The sequence below is a fragment of the Schistocerca serialis genome, chromosome 9 (assembly GCF_023864345.2).
Source record: "Schistocerca serialis cubense isolate TAMUIC-IGC-003099 chromosome 9, iqSchSeri2.2, whole genome shotgun sequence".
NCBI classification, from domain to species: domain Eukaryota; kingdom Metazoa; phylum Arthropoda; class Insecta; order Orthoptera; family Acrididae; genus Schistocerca; species Schistocerca serialis.
Window position 1 is genome coordinate 287,332,410 of NC_064646.1, and position 22,740 is coordinate 287,355,149.

The following is a 22,740-nucleotide window of genomic DNA, read 5'->3' on the forward strand; positions in this document are numbered from 1 at the left end:
ACCTTTGCTGTATGGTGAGTAGCAACTATCCTTTTTGTAATATTGTTACAATTTTTCAGGTGAAGAATGCTGGTGAACCTCATCAGTGTTCATATAAAACAACTAATAACAAAAAGATTACATTACATCATTGCCTAAATTGTATTTTAGAGCGTGACTTTCACTTTCATACAGAGTTTTCGGTTTAATCACTTTCATAGAATAAAGTTGTCAGACTACTGTATCATTATAAAAACTAGGAAAATTAGGATTTAGTGTTCTGCCATCAAGAAGGTCATTAGAGATGGAAGAGTCATCAATGCAAAATGCATTGAAGCAGAAAATTAATAGGAGCATTAACACGAACTTGTGATATGCTGTAAATTATTGTATTCAAAAATACGATTTACCTTTGACATTCCACTCGAGACGAAAACCCGAGAAAGAACTAAAATCATCTGTGTGGAAATGGACCTGAACTGTATTCATACGACTCTCTATTGGTGCTGGTAGTTGAGAGCCACATGCTTTAAGAAGTGTGTTTTGAGTGGTGTCATCATTGAAAGATTCCTTGATCTGAAAAAGAAATGCTGTATGAAATTTTTGTCCAAAATCAAACAAGGATTAGCTCTGAAAAATAATTATGACAGGCATTTATGTGACAGCATCTTTCTACAATTCTATGGACAAATCATAATAATAAACAATTCAGCAAGAAAAAGAAACTTTTAATACAACACATTACAGACACACTGCTCACTGTGGCATATATATGCTGTCACCTGTCTTACATGTGAGTTTATTTTAAAATACTTACAATGAAATAATAGTGTAGAGCAGCTGAAAAGTTATTAATTTCTAAATACAGAAGTCTTTATTTACTATAGTTTTATCTTTTATTCATCAGGGAATTAATTAATTTAGTGTCATCCACTTAGGACCGTATTTTTGTAACTTGCAGTAGATACGATCTCTCAATTTCTGACAAACAGAGGTATTTTCCAGTGATAATTTCCTCATTTGATATGCACTTCTCTCCAAGTCACTAACTTATAATGGCAAAGGGCTTCTTTATTAAATTTCTTTTTATTCCTCAACATAGGGCCCATTTAGCTCAGCATGCTTTGCCACGAGGTATTTAATAGGCAGAAAATATGACTTATCAGATTTTTGAAAACAGCAGACTGTTTCATGGAAAATTGCATCAAGCAAAATATTCACATACTATATCTAGAGAGTAAACTCATACATATCTAAGTGGATGAACATCACATTTAATAACAGTGTACAAAATAACAATGTACAAAAAGACAAATTGCTACTTACTGTAAAGAAGAGATGTCAAGTTGCAGAGATGCACAATTAAAAAAGTGCCTTTTAATTCTGCCTGTCTGCAACTTGATGTATCTTCTTTACGGTAAGCAGCGATCTATCTTTTCCCACATTGTTGATATTCCTACCTGTAGTTTCCATTGTTTGATTTAATAACAGTTCACTCTTTTTTGTTAGCAGCAACACTGTAGCTGATGCTGGAAGGGGGACCTTTGCGTTATCCAATGCTCAAATAAAAGATTTTTGTCATGCCTTCTGGTACAAGATAATAGTAAGTAGTTCACATCTCCTTCTTCATTGAATAAATCACATAATGCAGATATCTTCAATCCTGTTCAGAGACAGGTGGGCTGGAAATTTGGTATGATTTAAGCATATGCACGTAATCATGATGAATCATCTCCTTCTATTCCTATTAGTAAACCAAGAAGATGATGCTAGTTTAGGTTGCAGCTGGACATATGCACTCGTTCAATCTCAATTCCACATCCCAGTTGTTTCATGCTTTTTCACTGATTAAGCTCAATATTTCTCAGTAAGGAAGCCTATCATTTAGGATTTCACCTAATCTCATTGCTCGCTTTGCTAAGCTGTCTAGTACACTCCTGGAAATTGAAATAAGAACACCGTGAATTCATTGTCCCAGGAAGGGGAAACTTTATTGACACATTCCTGGGGTCAGATACAGCACATGATCACACTGACAGAACCACAGGCACATAGACACAGGCAACAGAGCATGCACAATGTCGGCACTAGTACAGTGTATATCCACCTTTCGCAGCAATGCAGGCTGCTGTTCTCCCATGGAGACGATCGTAGAGATGCTGGATGTAGTCCTGTGGAACGGCTTGCCATGCCATTTCCACCTGGCGCCTCAGTTGGACCAGCGTTCGTGCTGGACGTGCAGACCGCGTGAGACGACGCTTCATCCAGTCCCAAACATGCTCAATGGGGGACAGATCCGGAGATCTTGCTGGCCAGGGTAGTTGACTTACACCTTCTAGAGCACGTTGGGTGGCACGGGATACATGCGGACGTGCATTGTCCTGTTGGAACAGCAAGTTCCCTTGCCGGTCTAGGAATGGTAGAACGATGGGTTCGATGATGGTTTGGATGTACCGTGCACTATTCAGTGTCCCCTCGACGATCACCAGTGGTGTACGGCCAGTGTAGGATATCGCTCCCCACACCATGATGCCGGGTGTTGGCCCTGTGTGCCTCGGTCGTATGCAGTCCTGATTGTGGCGCTCACCTGCACGGCGCCAAACACGCATACGACCATCATTGGCACCAAGGCAGAAGCGACTCTCATCGCTGAAGACGACACGTCTCCATTCGTCTCTCCATTCACGCCTGTCGCGACACCACTGGAGGCGGGCTGCACGATGTTGGGGCGTGAGCGGAAGACGGCCTAACGGTGTGCGGGACCGTAGCCCAGCTTCATGGAGACGGTTGCGAATGGTCCTCGCCGATACCCCAGTAGCAACAGTGTCCCTAATTTGCTGGGAAGTGGCGGTGCGGTCCCCTACGGCACTGCGTAGGATCCTACGGTCTTGGCGTGCATCCGTGCGTCGCTGCGGTCCGGTCCCAGGTCGACGGGCACGTGCACCTTCCGCCGACCACTGGCGACAACATCGATGTACTGTGGAGACCTCACGCCCCACGTGTTGAGCAATTCGGCGGTACGTCCACCCGGCCTCCCGCATGCCCACTATACGCCCTCGCTCAAAGTCCGTCAACTGCACATACGGTTCACGTCCACGCTGTCGCGGCATGCTACCAGTGTTAAAGACTGCGATGGAGCTCCGTATGCCACGGCAAACTGGCTGACACTGACGGCGGCGGTGCACAAATGCTGCGCAGCTAGCGCCATTCGACGGCCAACAGCGCGGTTCCTGGTGTGTCCGCTGTGCCGTGCATGTGATCATTGCTTGTACAGCCCTCTCGCAGTGTCTGGAGCAAGTATGGTGGGTCTGACACACCGGTGTCAATGTGTTCTTTTTTACATTTCCAGGAGTGTATTTCATTATGAAAGCTGGATCTGTGCCCTGTTATCCACAACAAATTTGTTACTAGTCCTCCTTGCTTCTTTAATAATATCTATAACCTCAGTCAACACACTTTTGTTCCATTTGGGTGTTCTGAATCTCTTTAGTATGTTTAAGGAATTGGTTAATGTTACCATTCTGCTCTGCTGGAAAGTCTGGTGTACTTTACTACTTCCCTAATTGTGATGGCTTTAATGTAGTATATTACCCCCTTATGCACGGTTGTGTAGTGTCAGTCAATGGTCTTTGAACATACACAATATGGAGAATGTTCTTTGTTGACAAATAGTGTCACATTGTCATAATTCCCTGTTCATTTCTGCAACAACGATGCATAATACAGCAACTTGCTCACATTTACTTTTCTTAGATGGCCAATAGCTAATACATCTTCACATCTTTTTCTTAGTTTTCACTTATTTGCATATAAAAATAGATTCACAAGGTAAAATCCATTGCTCTGATTTTTACTTTCTCCAAAAGCAAAAGTAATGTTACCATGTATCATAAACTGCACCTTAAAAACTAAGCTATACTATACTTGAATATTTAAAGCACAGCAAGAAAACAGTGACGTGATCCTCATTTAGGTCAGGCAGTTATACTAAAGACTTACTGAAGGATTCACCATACTCTAAATGATCCTATGAAATACTAAAAACCCATTTATGTGACATGTTCACAGTCTTCGGTTCATTTTATCCACTGATTCTGTCATCATTCAACACAACATCATGGACTTTACTGATAAATCTAACCTGATTTGACTTCCTCTGGACATCTATGGTGTTTTACTCACACAGTCACAGTAAAACTCAACATAATGTTTGTTTGGTATCAGTACCATCTTTGAAATGTTGTGAGCACTACTGTATAGATCAAACTCAAATTCTTTGATTACTTGCAAAAAATTATCTGACATCATGAATGAGATGAAAAATTTAATTTGTATAAACCTCATGTCAAAGTCACTGAATTGTGGAATACCTTATCAAGAGAATAACAACACCTTCATGATGGGAGACAGTCTTCAAATGCCTAAATGAAAGTGAGCAACGTGTAATCAGTGAGTTCCAGTAAAATGAGAGTAGAAGATAATATAATAAATAGTTAATTCAACTGTACCAAGGCAGGATAATTTTTAATAGTGTAGCATTAAAGTCAGAAATGAAGCATTATGTAAATACTTTTGGATTAAAGGAGACAACTCTCTGAAAAGGAGAAACATTGAGTTGTTGAAAGGCACACACACAAAAAGGGGAAAACTGGCTAGTTTCAGAGTAATCAGGTTTTTGGCTGGAGTACAAATATGTGCAGAAAATACAGACACACACAAACGTACCTATACACATGCCTATGACCCTACATGGTGCCTGCTATATGCACAGTGCTAGTGCTGCATTTCTGCAGCTGGACTATGTTGTGACATGAGTTTTGTCGGAAGGGGTGGGATCACAGGAACAGGGGCGGAAGCTGGAAAAGGGGTTGGAGTAGGTGACTAGCAGCTTGGAGATAAGCAGGCCTGTTTGCCAGCTAGGAATGCAGGAGGAAGCAGGTGCATGTGCTAGGGACGTGATGCATGGTTGTTGGAGATGGTTAGGAACAGCGCATGTTGAAGGTGCCATGGGGGTGTAAATTAGAAGGGGGTGACAGGTTGGATGAAGCAGAACTATTGGGTGGAGGGTGTGGAGACAGTGGGTCACTGAAGACCCAGTGGGATAGGGATAGAGTATGATGTTGTATATGTCGGGTGGGTGGTGGAACACCATTTTAAGAAAGATGGGAGGTTCTTAGCTAGTATGTCTCTCATTTCACAGCATGATGATAGATAATCAAATCCCTGATGAAGGAACTGGTTGAGTTGTCCCAATTCAAGCTGATACCAGGTAACAAAGTGGGTGCTCCTTTGTAGCTGATTCTTGGGGCTGGTGGGAGGATTGGAGGTGTGTGAGGATATGACGTGGGAAATCGGTTTGGAGAATAAGTTTTATGGGGTAGTGCCTGTCTGTGAAGGTGGAGACCTTCACCATACTGGACAATGGCATTCTCATCACTGTAAACATGTTGTCCATGGGTGACTAGGCTGTGTGGGATGGATTTATTGGTGTGAAAGGGATGACAGCTGTCAACAAGCAGGTACTGTAGGTGGTTATTGGATTCAGCATGGACAAAGGTGTGGATGGAGCCACCAAGAGGTGGAAGTCAATGCCTAGGAAGGTGCCGTGTTTGGTAGTAGAGGAAGACCAGCTGAATCGGTTGGGGAGAAGGTGTTAAAGTTGTGAGGGGACGAGGATAGGGTGTCTTGACCCTGAGGCCAGATCAATAAAGATATCAATGAACCTGAACCAGGGAGGCTAGGAATGTTTTCTCTAGATGACCCAGAAATAGGATGGCATGGGAGGCTACTATGTGGATGCTCATGGCTGTGCGCGTATTCGGTTATATACCTTCACCTCAAAGGAGAAGTAGTTGTTTTTTACCATATAGTTGATAAGGTGTATCAGGAATGAGGCAGTTTGAAGTCTGAAGGAAACTGGAAGATAGCAGGAAGGCCATGGGCCTGGCGGATGTTGGTGTATAGGGAGGTCGCACCAACAGTTACTAGTAGGGATGCAGGAGGTAGTAAACAAGTGGGTAGTTGGTGAAGGAAGCGCTTAGCATCTTTGACATGGGAGGCTAGGTTTCAGGCAATTGGAGGGAGCTGTTGGTCAACTACAGCAGTAATCATCTCTGGTAACCCACTATCCCCACAACCTCCACCCAACAGTTTCCCCTTACTCCTTCCTGTTACCCTTTCCAATTTATGTCCCCACACTATCTTCATTGCGCCTCTCTCCCCACAGGCTGTGACAAACATTCATCACATGCCTAGCCTGTGCACCCTAATTCCTAGGCAGCAAACCAGCTGTCTCCCTCTGGGCCACTACCCACCCATCCTAAACCACTCTCCCTGCCTACCGCCTCTCTCTACAAACCACACCTGACTCAATCTGCATCACAATTGAGCCCACCTGCCGAATTGCAGCACTGGCACTGTGTATCCAGCTGTCACTATGTAGTAGGAGAGTAGCCACGCATATGCATGTGTGCCACATTCAACCTGCACATTCCTAAGAAGATGCGTAATGATAGAATAGAAGAAAGAAAGAATTGGATCAGCTGTGTCACAGAATTTATGAAGGAGCTGCACTTGGAAAAATAAGAGCTATTAGCATGTGTATGTGGATGAGAATTATTAAGACCCTGCAGGCCACTGATTGATTATAGATGGAGTCTAGAACAGAGGGAAAGGTTGTTAGTAAACAATGAACCATAAATTATGGAACAGCAACTGCAGAAAATATTCCTGTGTAGGACAGTAGAGCTTGAGTATTTATATCTACATCAACACTCTGCAAACCATATTACAGTCCATGGCAAGAATACAATCATGTAGCCCCTTCCCTTTCCATTTTGGAGATGGTGCATGGGAAAAACAATTGTTGATAAACCTATGTGGGACAAAGTAATGTGTTGTAAACTCTTCTTGGAAAGCATTCTCCCATAATTTTAAAAGTAAACATCTCCACGATCCACATCTTGTTGTGTCAGTGTATTCAATATCTCCATAATGTACTCACACTTAATAAATGAACCATAACACAGTGCACCACTTTTTGTTATCTTCTCTATCTCCCCTACTGATCCCATATGATATGAGTCCCGGACTGATGAGCAATACCCAAGAATTGGTTGAAGGATTGTTTTGTAACTCACTTCTCTCATGTATGAATTAAATTTTCTTAAGATTCTTCCAATGAATTTGCCAATTTTTTTATGCAATAACTTGTTTTATGTTGTTATTCCCCTTAAGACAGTTAGTCCTAAGTGTTTTGCAATTGTTAATATTTCCAGTAAGTCATCACCAATAGTATAATCAAACATTAATTGAGCTCTTAGCTTATTTATGCACAATGCTGTAGTGATTTGAGAATTTCTGTGTAAATTCTAGAACCACTCAGCCTTCTGCCATCTTGAACATACGATATTATGGATATGAGTGTGGGATGGTAGAACCCCACCTACTGTGCGTCACATGATTGTGTGTGAAGGTTTAAATGATTAATGGAAAATCTCATATAAATATGTGAAACAAATACTAACAAAGAGATAGAGGGGCTGGCCAGTACTTACCTCAGCTCCATACAGCCGATAGATACGCAAAACAGAACAGAAAATTTACGTTCCTAGCTTTCAGAACTTTGTTCCTTCATCAGGGAGGAGAGAGGGGAAAGAAAGGGAAGAAGGGAAAGTGGATTCAGTTACTCACAACCCAGGTTATGAAGCAACAGGGAAAGGAAAACAGGGAGGGTAGCAAGGATGGAGGCATGGTTGCCCAGGAAAACAGGGAGGTTAGTAAGGATGGAGGCATGGTTGTCAGAGGGAAGCCAAAGATATTCTACTGTAAGTACTGTGACAGCTTCAAATCAAAGAGGATGCGTACAGAAGTAAAGAGGTATATAGTATAAAGATAAACACAACTATGTAGGACGAAAATATGCGTGAATGGCTAAAGAGGAAAGGGAAAGAGGAGAAGACTGAAGAGTAAATGGGAGTGAGGTTGTTTAACATAGGTTCAGTCCAGGGGGATGGTGGGATGAAAGGAAGTGTTGGAGTGCAAGTTCCCATCTCCGCAGTTCCGAGGGACTGGTGTTGGGTGGGAGAAGCCAAATGGCACATATGGTGTAGCAGGTTCCTAGGCCCCTAGAATTATGCTGGAGGGCATGCTCTGCTACTGGGTACTGGACATCTTCTAGGCGGACAGTTCGTCTGTGTCCGTTCATGCGCTCAGCCAGTTTAGTTGTTGTCATACCAATGTAAAAGACTGTGCAGAACAGGCATGTCAGCTGATAAATGACATGTGTTGTTTCACATGTGGCCCTGCCTTGAATTGTGTATGTTTTACCAGTAGCGGGACTGGAGTAGGTGGTTGTGGGGGGATGCATGGGGCAGGTTTTGCAGCGGGGTCGGTTACAGGGGTAGGAACCACTGCCTCCATCCTTGCTACCCTCCCTGTTTTCCTTCCCCTGTTGCTTCATAACCTGGGTTGTGAGTAACTGAATCCACTTTCCCTTCTTCCCTTTCTTTCCTCTCTCTCCTCCCTGATGAAGGAACAAAGTTCCGAAAGCTAGGAATGTAAATTTTCTGTTCTGTTTTGTGTATCTATAAGCTGTACTGAGCTGAGGTAAGTACTGGCCAGCCCCTATATCTCTTTGTTAGTATTTGTGAAGGTTTAAAATCAGTCACAGGAAGAAAGTAGATGCGGTGGTCGGACGGCACCGACAAGTACCTGTCGGGCAATCCATAGACGTTTTAGTGAGTGTGCAAGGAAGAACCATGGAGTTTATATGCAGCTCAGTGCTTATTGTGTCACTGAATATAGTTATTGAAACAAGAACAGTTGAAAAAGTACTCTTGTAGACTCTTGACGCAACCTTGTTAGAGGGAAGACTCATTTTATGATTCATGTTAAGAAAGGTCATGGTATCCAAGCCAACTCTCATTTAACTGTAATTCAATTTGTTTCTAACACCCGACTGTGCGAGAGCCTTGCAGGAAGTTACATATTCATGTGGAAAGTGAGATTTTTATTGTGTATGGAGGTCAAATACATCGTTAGTTGATGAAAAGTAAAGTTTGTATGTCTACATATTTCATAAGTAGAAAGAGTCTAAAATTCCTGTACCTGGCATTATTCAATGGAGAAGTAGTCAAGAAGGTCTCCAGCAGCTGGCTGTTCAGTACAGAAGAGTGGCTACAAATTCCAAGTTAAGTCACCTCGTAAAGAAGTGGAAGGTGGTTTGGGGGAATGAGCCGATACAACCCAGATACACACTCACACTTCAAGTCATCAGAACGTTAGAACGTGGCGACCGTGACAGGATTTGAACCTGCAATCTTTAGATTGCAGAAGCTGTTATGTGTTGCCATAGAAACCAAACATAATAAGACAAGGGAATTACTCCGAGACACTGGAATATGTTCACGTATCCAACTGAGCAAAATTTAAATGGAAAACCACTGAAGAAATGAAAAATTCACAACGATTAAAATAGTAAAGAAGATTTTGGCATATTTGTCTAAAAAGAAGTATGCATAGAACGCTTCAGCTAAGAAGATCCACTGCGGTGAGTATACAGCTCTCACAGACATCTCAGGGATGCAGACGCAGACGCAGAAACCAACATATTTCTGACACTTATGGCACCAGCTGCTGTTCAGTAGAGCTGACCTGCCTCCACATCCACTCACCTAAGCAACGAGAATTCTACTCCAGGTGAGCATGAAACAAAACTTGATTACTTTGGTACGAAGTGTTACAAGATACTGTTGAGCGAACTGCTATTGTGTAATTATCATATTTAAAGTTAGTTTTAAATGCTTAAAAGAGCTATGGCACTTGAAGGTATGGAAAATATACAACAGGTTGGGCAAACTCAAGACTCAGCTATGGCCATGAAGATTAACAAAGAAGTGCCTGACTGGGCTGAGTTGATAAATTTAATCAAAGCTCAGAGTCTTAAGTTGTTAAAGTCTCAATTAAATGCTCGGAATGCAACTCTAGGTAAAGAACTAGACTTGGTGAATTCTCAATTAAAAACTCAAATGACGAATTTAGATTTGTTAAATGCCAAAGTCGACTCTCAAAGCAAGGAATTTAGTAATCTATGCAAAGACATGGGTGCTTTGAAGACTGAATTCGTCACCATATGTAATAAAGTCTAGAATTTAAAAGGAGATTTAAAGAACGAGGTGACAAATTCTTTGACCGCTCATATAAATCATATGTTTACTGACGTTAGTCAGGAACAGAATGACACTTTTCAAGATTTATGGAAAATGTTAGAACTTGACATTGAGAACAAACCTAATAATGTAGAAGCAGAACTTTTTGAAAAGTTAGGAATGTGTACAATATTAAATACAGTGATGTAAGATAGGGAATGAATACTTTGAAAGAGAGTATAGATAAGCATAATGAATTAATGTCAACTATTCAATCGCAAATTACAGGTGTCAATACATGGGTAGATAATGCAGAAAGGAATTTCAAAGAGAAAATAGCGAACTCTGACATTATAAATGTAGTTAGTTTAGAGGAAAAATTTGGAGAAATTATAGATTGAAAGGTTACCGAGAGAATAACATCTGGGAACGTATCACCTATTCCTTCTTCCGAACTTAAAGATACCAGGAGGGGTATGGACGACCTGTGGAGAGACCACGTAACATCACATCGGTGGCGCTTATGTATTCCGAAGGCAATGGAAGACGAACTTGTATAGTATGTTCACACAGGATATGGACACTTCGGAATCAAAAAATGTATATCCCATATGAATAAATTTTAATATTTCAAGAAACTAGGGCATACAATAGCATCTATCATTAGAACCTTTGAAACTAGCCAGAAAGTAAAAGAGAATAATACTCACGTGAAATACAAAATGTATCGTATTATTCCTAAGTTATTACAAGATTTCACAGCGGCAGACTTTTTTGGACCAATTCCACAAGGAAAGGGAGGAGTATCATATATTTTCGTTATCACAGAATGTTGGTCAAAATATGTTAAACTATATCCCATTAAAAGGGCAAATATGCAGACTGTTATACACTACATACAACAATACTTTCTAGAAGTAGGTAAACCAAACCAGTTGTTTACAGATAATGGACCACAATTTGTGAGTAACGAATTTAAAGAATTCCTAGCATGGGAAAGTATTCAACAAGTGTTAATATCCAATTATAGCCCATCATCAAATCTGTTTGAGCGACTGATGAAGGAAATTGGAAAATCATGTCGTACTTACTGCCATGAAAAACATACTTTATGGGCAATGAAAATTAGGGACTTTGGACTTATCCTAAATGAATTACTTCATTTATTGACTGTGTTGGCACCATTAGAAGTTATGGACAAACCATTTGTAGGAGAACCTCTAATTAAGTGTTTTAATTGGCACGAACAACCTAGTGTCAACTACGGTGTTAATCAGGAAATAGTTTCTAAAAATTTAATTGAAAAGGTGCTACAAAGAGACCTCTTAAAAAAGTCATCACAATCCGTTAGAACATGGCGACCAGTGAGAAAGGACTGAAAAAACAGGAATTCTAAAACCAAAAAACGAAAAAATAAGCTGTTGTGTGCTCTCATAGGAACTAAACCAAATACGACAAAGAATCTACTAAGAGACAACAGAACATGCTCAAGTATTTAAAGGAGCAAAATTTTGAACTGAGAAATAGAGAAGTAAATTCCAGTGTGCTTCTCTAAGAAGAAATACGCATAGAACACTTTGATTAAGAATATCTGGTGCGGGGAGTGTAGAGTTCTCACACACAGTGCGGGGACTCAGACACGGAAACCAACATCCGATGCCGCTGGCACCAGCTGCTGGCCACCGGTGCTCACCTGCCTCCAGATCTGCTCACCGACGCAGATTCCCCACCGGATGAGTGTAAAACAAAACTTTATTGTTTGGTACAAAGTGGAATAAACTGTTCAGTGAACTTTATTAGTGTAGTTACCACACTTAAAGTCAGTTAAATGCATACAAGATCAAAAGTTTGCAAGAATATGGCTAACACACGACAAGTCGAGGAAACTCAAGTTAGTAAATTTAATCAAAACTCAAAATGCGACTCTAAGTGAAAAACTAGATTCAGTACATTCTTAATTAAATAACCAGAGTGAAACGTTAAGTAGTCAAGCGGCAAATATAAGTTCGTTACATACCAAAGATGACTCACGAAGCAAAGAATTTTGTAATCTATACGAAAGCATGGATGCTTTAAAGACTGAATTCAATGCCTTAAATAGTAAGGTAGAGAATTTACAATTAGATTTAAAGAATGAATTGACTAGTTCCTTGACTATTTATGTAAATCAAATGTTTACTGACTTCAGCCAGAAACAGAAAGATAATTTTCAGAATTTGACATAAAGGTTCGAACTGAATATTGAAGACACATTTAATAGTGTAGAATCAGAGCTTAATGAAAAGTTAGGATCCTTTGAAAATTTGTGCAATGATAAATTTAATGCTGTAAAGCAAGGGTTGAGTACTTTGAAAGAGTGTTGATAAGCAGGATAATTTAATGACAATAAATCAGTCGCAAATTACAGGTGTTAATACACGAGTAGATAATATGGAAAGGAACTTCAAAGAGAAATTAGTGAACTGTGATATCATAAATCTAAGTAGTTTGGAGGAACAAGTTGCAGAATTTATAGATCGTAAAGTTACCGAGAGAGTAACATCCAGAATCGTATCTCCTGTTCTATATTCTGAACATGATACCAGGAAAGGCATAGATGACCTGTGGAAAGAATTTAAGCTCATCGAGGATAAAGTAGACAAAAGGTTGACTTCACCTAATGTGGTATTAACTAGTCAAGTGATAAATGATCAAGAGGTGGGGGGGGGGGGGGGGGGCTAATTCAGGGTTATCCAGGCAATTCCCCAAATTTAAGCCTGATGGAGATGTACATCTGACACATTTCTTGAAAAGGTTTAACCAAGCTTTGCCAAAAAATTGGGAACACTCTAAAAAGATTGAATTTGCTGTGGGCTACCTTCTAGGAGAAGCCTCACAATGGGGAACCATGAATATTGAGAATTTTTCTTTTTGAGAAGAGTTTCAAAAGAAGTTTAAAGAGAAGTACTGGTCTGCCAGTGCACAAGAGAAACTAATATCAGGTCCATGGAACCTGGGTGGAGTCATCTATCCCCCAATGATGTTAACATTCTGAGCTAACAGGCGGAGTGACAACCGACGGATACTGAGCTGTTTTCAGTGTTTCTTCCAAAATAGTTTTCCTGCACCGAATTCCTTCAAAATCTTAAACTATTCTGTCATCTATTCCTAAAATTGTAAACTATCCTGTAATCTTATACCGTAGAAAACTGAATATGACTACAAGATAAAGAAAACTTGTGAGAATCACAGAATAAGAAAGAAAGTGATATCGACATAAAATAAAATGAATAGAGTATTATATTTATGGATAATATAATATGAGGTGAATAATTAAACAACTATGATACCATAGTGTATAAATTTTCTATTTTGTATAGAGTATTTTATACATTTTAAGAGATGTGATGTAAATGGGAGGGATTGTATAGGTTTTGAAAGCTGTGGGTATTGTAAATAAAAGCATGGTTTACAAGAGCAAATATATCATGGCTAACACAAAACACACATCGCACCTTTCAGACAACCCTCGGAAACAAGTGTGCCTGATTCTTCACCATTTGCCATTTCCATAGGGTTGCTAAGATTTTCTTTAGGGGCCTCAAGGGTGAAAGTGGGAATGTCCATTTTATAGGAGACGATTTAACACCAAACCTCCTCCGGCGTCTCACTCAAGTACCTGAGAGGTAGGGATACTGGGGAAGAGGGAAGGGTTTCCTTTGTTGGGGCTATCTTCTTTCTCTTCTTAGATCTTAGTAACCATATCTATTTTTTTTTTTCCTTTCTTACTTCTCATTTGAGGACCTATCTATTTTTTCCCTTTTTCCATATCACAAACTTCTATCACTGAAGTCCTTCCTTGTTTTTGTGGTATCTAATAACCTACATCTTACCTTTAGCTAAAAAGGCTGAAGAATCAGACTACATGAACACACATCCACATACACACAAAAATACATTTGGACACAGAAATTGAAATTACAGACTAAAAAGCCTGTCACGATGTGAGAATTGCCAGGTATCCTACCTTTAGATAAGAAGGCTGAAGAATCAGACTACACGAACACACATCCACATACACACAAAAATACATTTAGACACAAAAATTGAAATTACAGACTAAAAAGCCTGTCACCACGTGAGAATTGCCAGGTGTTGTAGGGGAAAGAATACAAGTACACAGTGATATAAACTATGACGATTCCACATCGCATATGTATATAAGAACTATTATGGTTCTTCATCGTGTAGAGATGTATACAAAGAAAGAATAGTGGCAAAGTACTCATGTGCAAAGAGGATACAAAAGCATGTGAGTTGTGGGATAACTATAAAGCAGTAATGAGCAGGAGATAGACAAGGAAGAGATGTGAGCAAAGAAAGAAAAAGAAAGCAGGAGTGACATTAGTCATGCTGATCATTAGGAAATTTCAGTTTAATAAATACTCTGATGAATTGTAGGACAGTGGGAACTGAATGGTATATATAGACATAGTATCTACTAAGAGTATAGAAGATGAGAAGTAGAGGAGGACTCTAGAGAGTAAATGAAGCAGTAAAAAGTGAATGCAAAGAGTAAAATAGATTTTGATTTTTACCAGAGAATACTTAATTATAGTATACGTAGGAATGTATACTACGATAATGAAACATGAGGCCTACTCAGAAAGGATAAGGGGGGTGTACCCAACATTTGCTAAGTATATAGGGCAGGCTTACCTACATGGAGATAGGACGACCTGTGGCCTAAAAAATAGGAATGTTTTATAAATGGGGATACCTACCAGAATGGAAAGAGGAAGTGCTCTCATAAGGCCAACCCACAAGCAAGGTATAGGTACTGATCCTAGGAAAAGGGGACAGTATCACGACAAAAGTCACAAATTTTATAGGGATTATACTGGAAAGTTTGAATTATATGCACAATTAGCATTGTTACGTTTCATGTAAGTTTACAAGTGTCAAAAAGAACACTTTCATTTTGCCCAGAGTTCCTCCAAACTACAAAAAATAGTAAAAATAGTATATACAAAGGAACAGTAGTACAAAAAATGAGAACAGAAAGTAGATTACTCATGTGTCATGAACACCTGGAGTTTATGATTGGAAGTATAGGGAAAAAAAGAGTCCACACAATTCTTAAATATTAGAAGAGCTCATTAAAACCTCAAGTGACTGCTCATATCTTAATATCAAAGTAAAGTACGAACAGAATAAAGAAATGCTCAGCTAAAGATTGTTCTAGAGAGAAAAAAATTGTTGTTGAAGTGAAAGATGTATGTATAAATATGTATAAGAAAAATATATTGTTATGATATGAAATGTTGTTATGATTGATATTATTTACATAATGATTGTATATAAAATATTGTTTTAGATGTCAGTGAGGGATGATAGAATCCTACCTACTGTGTGTCACATGTTTGTGTGTGCAGGTTTAAATTCACTTACAGGAAGAACGTAGATGCGGTGATCGAATGGGCCCAACAGGTACCTGTTGGGAGATCCATGGAAGTCTTAGTGAAAGCGCGTATGAGAGGACCATGGAGCATTTATGTAACTCTGTGATAATAATGTTAGTGACCATTGTTATAATAATGAGAACAATTGATAAGGTATTCTTGAAAAAAAAACTTTTGTCTTAGCCTTGTTGAAGGGAAGACGTGTATTACGGTTCACTTTGGGACTGGACATGGTGTTTAAGCCAACTTTCTCTTATATGTAAATTAGTTTGTTTCTAACGTTTGGAGACACAAGAGGCTTACAAAGCAGTATATAATTATATGAAGAGTGAGATTTGTAATATGTCTGAAGTTCAAATATATGCCATTAGTTGAAGCAAATGAAATTGGTATGTCAACTTATTTTTATAACTAGAGAGAGTCTCAAGAAATTCCTGTACCTAGCAGCATACTTCAGAGAAGAAAGTGAAAGAGAGTTTGCAGCAGCAGGCTAACCAGCAAGGAAAGTCAGCCGAGCATGTCAAGTAAGCCATCTCGTAAAAGAAATGGATTTAGTATATTTATTTCACACTTAAATTGTCGTCCAAATCCGTTAGATGTTCTGGGGTGCATAGTTGTTGTTATGCATGTACTGATGGATTAATAAAACAGTGATTTGGAAAGCTTTCATGTGTATATTAAAAAATGTCCAACAAAAGGTAACAGGCCCAGGCACAGGTATGAAAGTAAGGTTTTATAAATGTTAAAATCAAAGTCATGTATGGAAACACAGATCTGGTTCAGAAGTTATGCATGTGTTAACCATTCATATTTTGCCGATTGATTATTCTTGCATGCAGACTGCCACTATTTTTTCTTTCACTCAAAGCTGAAAATGAGTGGTACAACCTGAACTGGACTTCCAGTGGTTGAAATGGTGATGAGGCATGAAAATTACTCAATGTGCAAATTTGTCATGAAGACATGTTTGGCCTATGATGAACTGTGGGATGTTGGTGAAAACACTCCTTCGGATCCAATGAAATGGGACAATTCTTGGAAGAAGAGAGACAAAAAGGCGCAAGAATAATTATGTCCATAAAAGAGATTAAAAAAACGGATGGCAGCAGAAGCATGGACGGCCTTGGAAAAGATATTTGAAGACTCAGGGCTCACATGAGTGGGCTTGCTTATATCATTAACCACTACCAAATTAGATAAATGCAAGTTGGTAGACGACTATTGCAATTGTATAATAACGACCACATTTAAGTTAAATCAAATGAAGTTTGCGGTGAGTGAATAGTGGATAGGAACTTTGCTCCTGGTTGGATTACATGATCATTATCAGCCTATGATCGTGGCACTTGAAAACAGTGGCACACATATTACGGGAGATTCTATTAAAGTGAAACTGCTACATGATGTCGAATCTGAAGACACAAATGGAAACGAAGACTTTGCTCTGTATACAAATAATAAGAGACTCACAAAATGTATTATTAAATACGGCAAGTGCAATAAACTGAATTATATTGCTAACTATTGTTCTAGTAAGGATGAAAAAGGAGGAAGCTTGTCAAAAAATAACAATGACAGACATGTATTTAGAAAAAAGACACAACAAAAGAAAGCTTTTCTTGCTGTTAATGGTAAACAGACTCACGAAAAGGATATGTGGTATTTAGATATCTGTGCCTCGACTCACATTACTAATGACAGGAAGAAGCTTCATAATGTCCAGCCATGCAATAGTTCAGGGACCAGTGTGGGAGGTGATGGGTTAATAGCAGAGACAATTGGAAGTGTTGATCTGATCTTCTATACTGGTGATAAAACAGCAGAAGTAGAAGCATCTGCCATCATTCACATCCAAAACTCAGCTGTAAATTTGCTCTCAGAACATTGGTTGAAAAGGCTTGTACTATGATGTTCGATGTTAACCTACCAAAGGAGTACTGGGCTGAAGCTGTGTCTACAACTGCATACCTATCTAATCATTCACCATCTACCAGTCTCGAAGATAAGATGCCATATGAACTCTGGCATAGGAGAAGCCCTTGTTTATCACAACTGAGGATTTTTGGCTGCAGTGCAATTGTTCACATTCCAAAACTCCATCAAAAAAAGTGGGATAAGAAGTCACAGAAGGTGACATTTGTAGGCTACTGTCAAGCAACCAAAGGCTATCGATTCATCAATAGGGAGACTGGCCAGATAACTGTCAGCAGGGATATAAAATTCCTGGAAGATGGGAGTTTTCCAACTTTGAAGACAGAGAAACCTAAGACCGTAAATGCCTTAAGACTGGAACAAGAATCAGTTCTTCAGGACATCAATACTCCACAAACTGAAGGAGAAGTTAAATCAGAAATAGTGATGACGAACCCTTTTATGGCTTTGACAGTGAGAATCAAAACATAGATCAAAAGGTTACACCTCGAAGGTCAAACAGAGAACCAAAACTCAAGACATGGCCTGATCATGATGTCTGATCATGTTACTTACTATTTCAAAGAAGGACTTCCAAGTGAAGACATTTATCTCAAAGAAGCTTTGGAAGTGGCAAATAATGAACAATGGAAAAAAGCAATGAAGAAAGAATTCTCATCTCTAGTTCATAATAACATGTCTGAAGAGGCAGAGCTACCCAGGGGACACAAACCACTCAAGATTAAGTGGGTATTAAAAATAAAGCCTGGGACTAGCAGTACACCAGACACATTTAAGGCACACCTTTTGGTAAAAGGATGCACTTAAGTTGAAGGTGGTGATTATCAGGAAATCTCTTGTCTATGGCAGCTCAAGAGAACCTTGCAGTACACCAGACACATTTAAGGCACACCTTTTGGTAAAAGGATGCACTTAAGTTGAAGGTGGTGATTATCAGGAAATCTCTTGTCTATGGCAGCTCAAGAGAACCTGGAGATTGACCATGTTGACTCATTACTGCTTATCTCTATGGAGAATTAAATGAAGAAATTTATGTCATTCTAGCAGAAAATTTTGCAACTCCTGGAAAAGTTTGGAGGTTGAAGAAAGCTGTTGATGAACTCAAACAGGCTGGCTGGTAGGAATTAGAATAAAAAAATTGTTGAGGTGTTAAGAAAACTAAAACTGAACAGATCGAAAACTAAAATTGAACAGATCAAACACTGATCCACATATCTATTTTTACAGAGATTGCACCAAACTAGTCATCATAGCCTTATATGTCAATGATATGTTATTATTTTCAAATGAATAAAAGACTTAGGACAGATATGCTAATGCCTATCCATGGAAATTACATGGGATCATGATAACGGAAAAATCTGGATCTCCCAGAAATCACATGCAAAAAAAGTTCTGGAGAAATTTGGAATGAGTGAAGTGAAGCTGGTGTCAACAACCACTTGAAATTCGTTTGGACTTTGAAACAGTCCAATCAGGTGATATCAAGAGGCAATAGGAAGTCTTCTATGCCTATCCCAAGTCTCCAGACCCGATATGTGTTTTATTGTAAATCTCCTTGGCAGATATAGTCACTATTTTAAAAAGATTGTTTAGATATTTAAAGGGAACTGTGGACTACAAGCTAGAATTTTTTAGAGGTGGTAACAGAGAAACAACAGCCTTCAGTGATGCAGATTGGGGAAATGAAATCAATGACAGACACTCTGTAATTGTTCATGCATAAAGTTGCGAAACTCTTGAATTTCGTGGTCTAATAGAAAACAAAAAGCTATTGCACTTTCTACTTGTGAAGCTGAATATATGGCCTTGGTATCAACTGTACAAGATTTACTGTGGTTAAGACAACTTACGTTTGAGGCAGATCCAAGCAGTGCCATAAAGCCATTTACAGTGTATTGTGATAATAAAGGAGCAATTCAGTTAGCCAAAAATCTAGAGACAAACTTTAGATCAAAGCATATAGATATAAAGTATCATTTTATAAGAAGGCATGTTAAGTTAGGTGTTATCAATGTTGAACATCTGCCTTCTGAAGAGATGTTAGCCGATGCTTTCACAAAACCACTTAGCAACACCAGACATAAAACATGAGTAAGAAACTGTGCCCTTGTGAAATAAGTGAAGATGGTTGTTGTTGTAGAATTTTGCACAGAGCATAACTTAATCATAGCTAACACTTGGTTCGAGAACCATAAAAGAAGGTTGTATACATGGAAGAATCCTGGAGATACTAGAAGGTATAAGATAGATTATATAATAGTAAGACAGAGATTTAGAAACCAGGTTTTAAATTGTAGGACATTTCTAGGGGCAGATGTGGACTCTGACCACAATCTATTGGTTATGAACTGTAGATTAAAACTGAAGAAACTGCAAAAAGGTGGGAATTTAAGGAGATGGGATTCGGATAAATTGACTAAACCAGAGGTTGTACAGAGTTTCAGGGAGAGTATAAGGTAACAATTGACAGGAATGGGGGAAAGAAATGCAGTAGAAGAAGAATGGGTAGCTCTGAGGAATGAAGTAGTGAAGGCAGCAGAGGATCAAGTACATTAAAAGACGAGGGCTATTAGAAATCCTTGGGTAATAGAAGAAATATTGAATTTAATGGATGAAAGGAGAAAATATAAAAATGCAGTAAATGATGCAGGCAAAAAGGAATACAAACATCTCAAAAATTAGATTGACAGGAAGTGCAAAATGGCTAAGCAGGGATGGCTAGAGGACAAATGTAAGGATGTAGAGGCTTATCTCACTAGGGGTAAGATAGATACTGCCTACAGGAAAATTAGAGAGACCTTTGGAGAATAGAGAGCCACTTGCATGAATATCAAGAGTTCAGATGCAAACGCAGTTCTAAGCAAAGAAGGGAAAGCAGAAAGGTGGAAGGAGTATATAGAGGGTCTATACAAGGGCAATGTACTTGAGTACAATATTATGGAAATGGAAGAGGATGTAGATGAAGATGAAATGGGAGATACGATACTGCGTGAAGAGTTTGACAGAGCACTGAAAGACCTGAGTCGAAACAAGGAACCGGGAGTAGGCAACATTCCATTGGAACTACTGACGGCCTTGGGAGAGCCAGTCCTGACAAAACTCTACCATCTGGTAAGCAAGATGTATGAGACAGGCGAAATACCCTCAGACTTCAAGAAGAATATAATAATTCCAATCCCATAGATAGCAGGTATTGACAGATGTGAAAATTACCGAACTATTAGTTTAATAAGTCACAGCTGCAAAATACTAACACAAATTCTTACAGAGAAATGGAAAAACTGGTCAAAGCCGACCTCAGGGAAGATCAGTTTGGATTCCATAGAAATGTTGGAACACGTGAGGCAATACTGACCCTACGACTTATCTTAGAAGAAAGATTACAGAAAGGCAAACCTATGTTTCCAGCACTTGTAGACGTAGAGAAAGCTTTTGACAATGTTGACTGGAATACTCTCTTTCAAATTCTGAAGGTGGCAGGGGTAAAATACAGAGAGAGAAAGGCTATTTACAATTTGTACAGAAAGCAGATGGCAGTTATAAGAGTCGAGGGAAATGAAAGGCAAGAAGTGGTTGGGAAGAGAGTGAGACAGGGTTGTAGCCTCTCCTCGATGCTATTTAATCTGTATATTGAGCAAGCAGTAAAGGAAACAAAAGAAAAGATCGGAGTAGGTATTAAAATCCATGGAGAAGAAATAAAAACTTTGAGGTTCGCCGATGACATTGTAATTCTGTCAGAGACAGCAAAGGACTTCTAAGAGCAGTTGAACGTAATGGACAGTGTCTTGAAAGAAGGATATAAGATGAACATCAACAAAAGCAAAATGAGGATAATTGAATGTAGTCGAATTAAGTCAGGTGACGCTGAGGGAATTAGACTAGGAAATGAGACACTTAAAGTAGTAAAGGAGTTTTGCTATTTGGGGAGCAACATAACTGATGATGGTCGAAGTAGAGAGGATATAAAATGTAGACTGGCAATGGCAAGGAAAGCGTTTCTGAAGAAGAGAAATTTGTTAACATTGAGTATAGATTTAAGTGTCAGGAAGTCCTATCTGAAAGTATTTGTATGGAGTGTAGCCATGTATGGAAGTGAAACATGGACGATAAATAGTTTGGACAAGAAGAGAATAGAAGCTTTCAAAATGTGGTGCTACAGAAGAATGCTGAAGATTAGATGGGTAGATCACATAACTAATGAGGAGGTACTGAACAGAATTGGGGAGAAGAGGAGTTTGTGGCACAACTTGACAAGAAGAAGGGACCAGTTGGTAGGACATGTTCTGAGGCATCAAGGGATCACAAATTTAGTATTGGAGGGCAGTGTGGAGGGTAAAAACCGTAGAGGGAGACCAAGAGATGAGTACACTAAGCAGATTCAGAAGGATGTAGGTTGCAGTAAGTATTGGGAGACGAAGAAGCTTGCACAGGATAGAGTAGCATGGAGAGCTGCATCAAACCAGTCTCAGGACTGAAGACCACATCAACAACAACTGTGTGTCGATGTCAGTTGAAGGGACATGTTAAGATATGTAAATTGATATTGACAGTTTTTTGTTTACTCCTTTGTGTGATAATTATTCGGTGGTTATTATGTGTTCTAAGATGTGTGGTTGCTGTTATGCACGTACTGATTAATTAATAAAACATTGTTTTGGATAGCTTCCATATGTGTATTAAAAGTGCTTAACATCTGAACAAAAGTACGTTATTTACAAACTCTCATTGTTTTTAATTCCTGCCTATACCCCTGCCCGCCAAGTGGGTATACATTTATTTCTAATTTTGTGGTTATGGATTGCAAAGTTCATCCCAAATTTGCTCTTGTTAGTAACCACAAATATCATTATGGAGTTATATATTGGCACATAATTGTAAGAAACTCAGAGTCTATGAAGAGTTCACATATGCAAGGAAAGAGCCAGAAGATGTTTACATGGAAGCACCAATACAGAAACCAGTAACTTCTGGAAGCTTCATGTAGAAAAGCTTCTCATCACAAAGTAAAGTGATAATATACATTATTTTTAGTGACATCTCTCAGCCAAGAGGACAGCCTCATCTACTGGAAGCAGAAACAAAAATTAGAACTAGAAAAGATTTAAGTTTATAGGAAGTAAGTAATTTTGAATCCAGAATGTTACTGACAGAACATACTGGTGTGACTGAAGAATGTTATGTGTAGTTGGGGAGGAGCTGCTTCTATAAACAAATAAGACAGGAAGTAGACCAAAATG

The 22,740-nt window shown here is 39.1% G+C and overlaps 1 protein-coding gene across 1 annotated transcript in view; it reads right to left on the reverse strand.

The window, feature by feature from the left end:
• Positions 1-22,740, reverse strand: part of LOC126419763 (cubilin-like) — a 753,686-nt gene that overhangs the window by 444,770 nt on the left and 286,176 nt on the right. Inside the window, exon 29 of the mRNA XM_050086938.1 lies at positions 390-555. Coding sequence (XP_049942895.1) covers positions 390-555 — 166 coding nt within the window. The remainder of the gene's footprint in view (positions 1-389; positions 556-22,740) is intronic.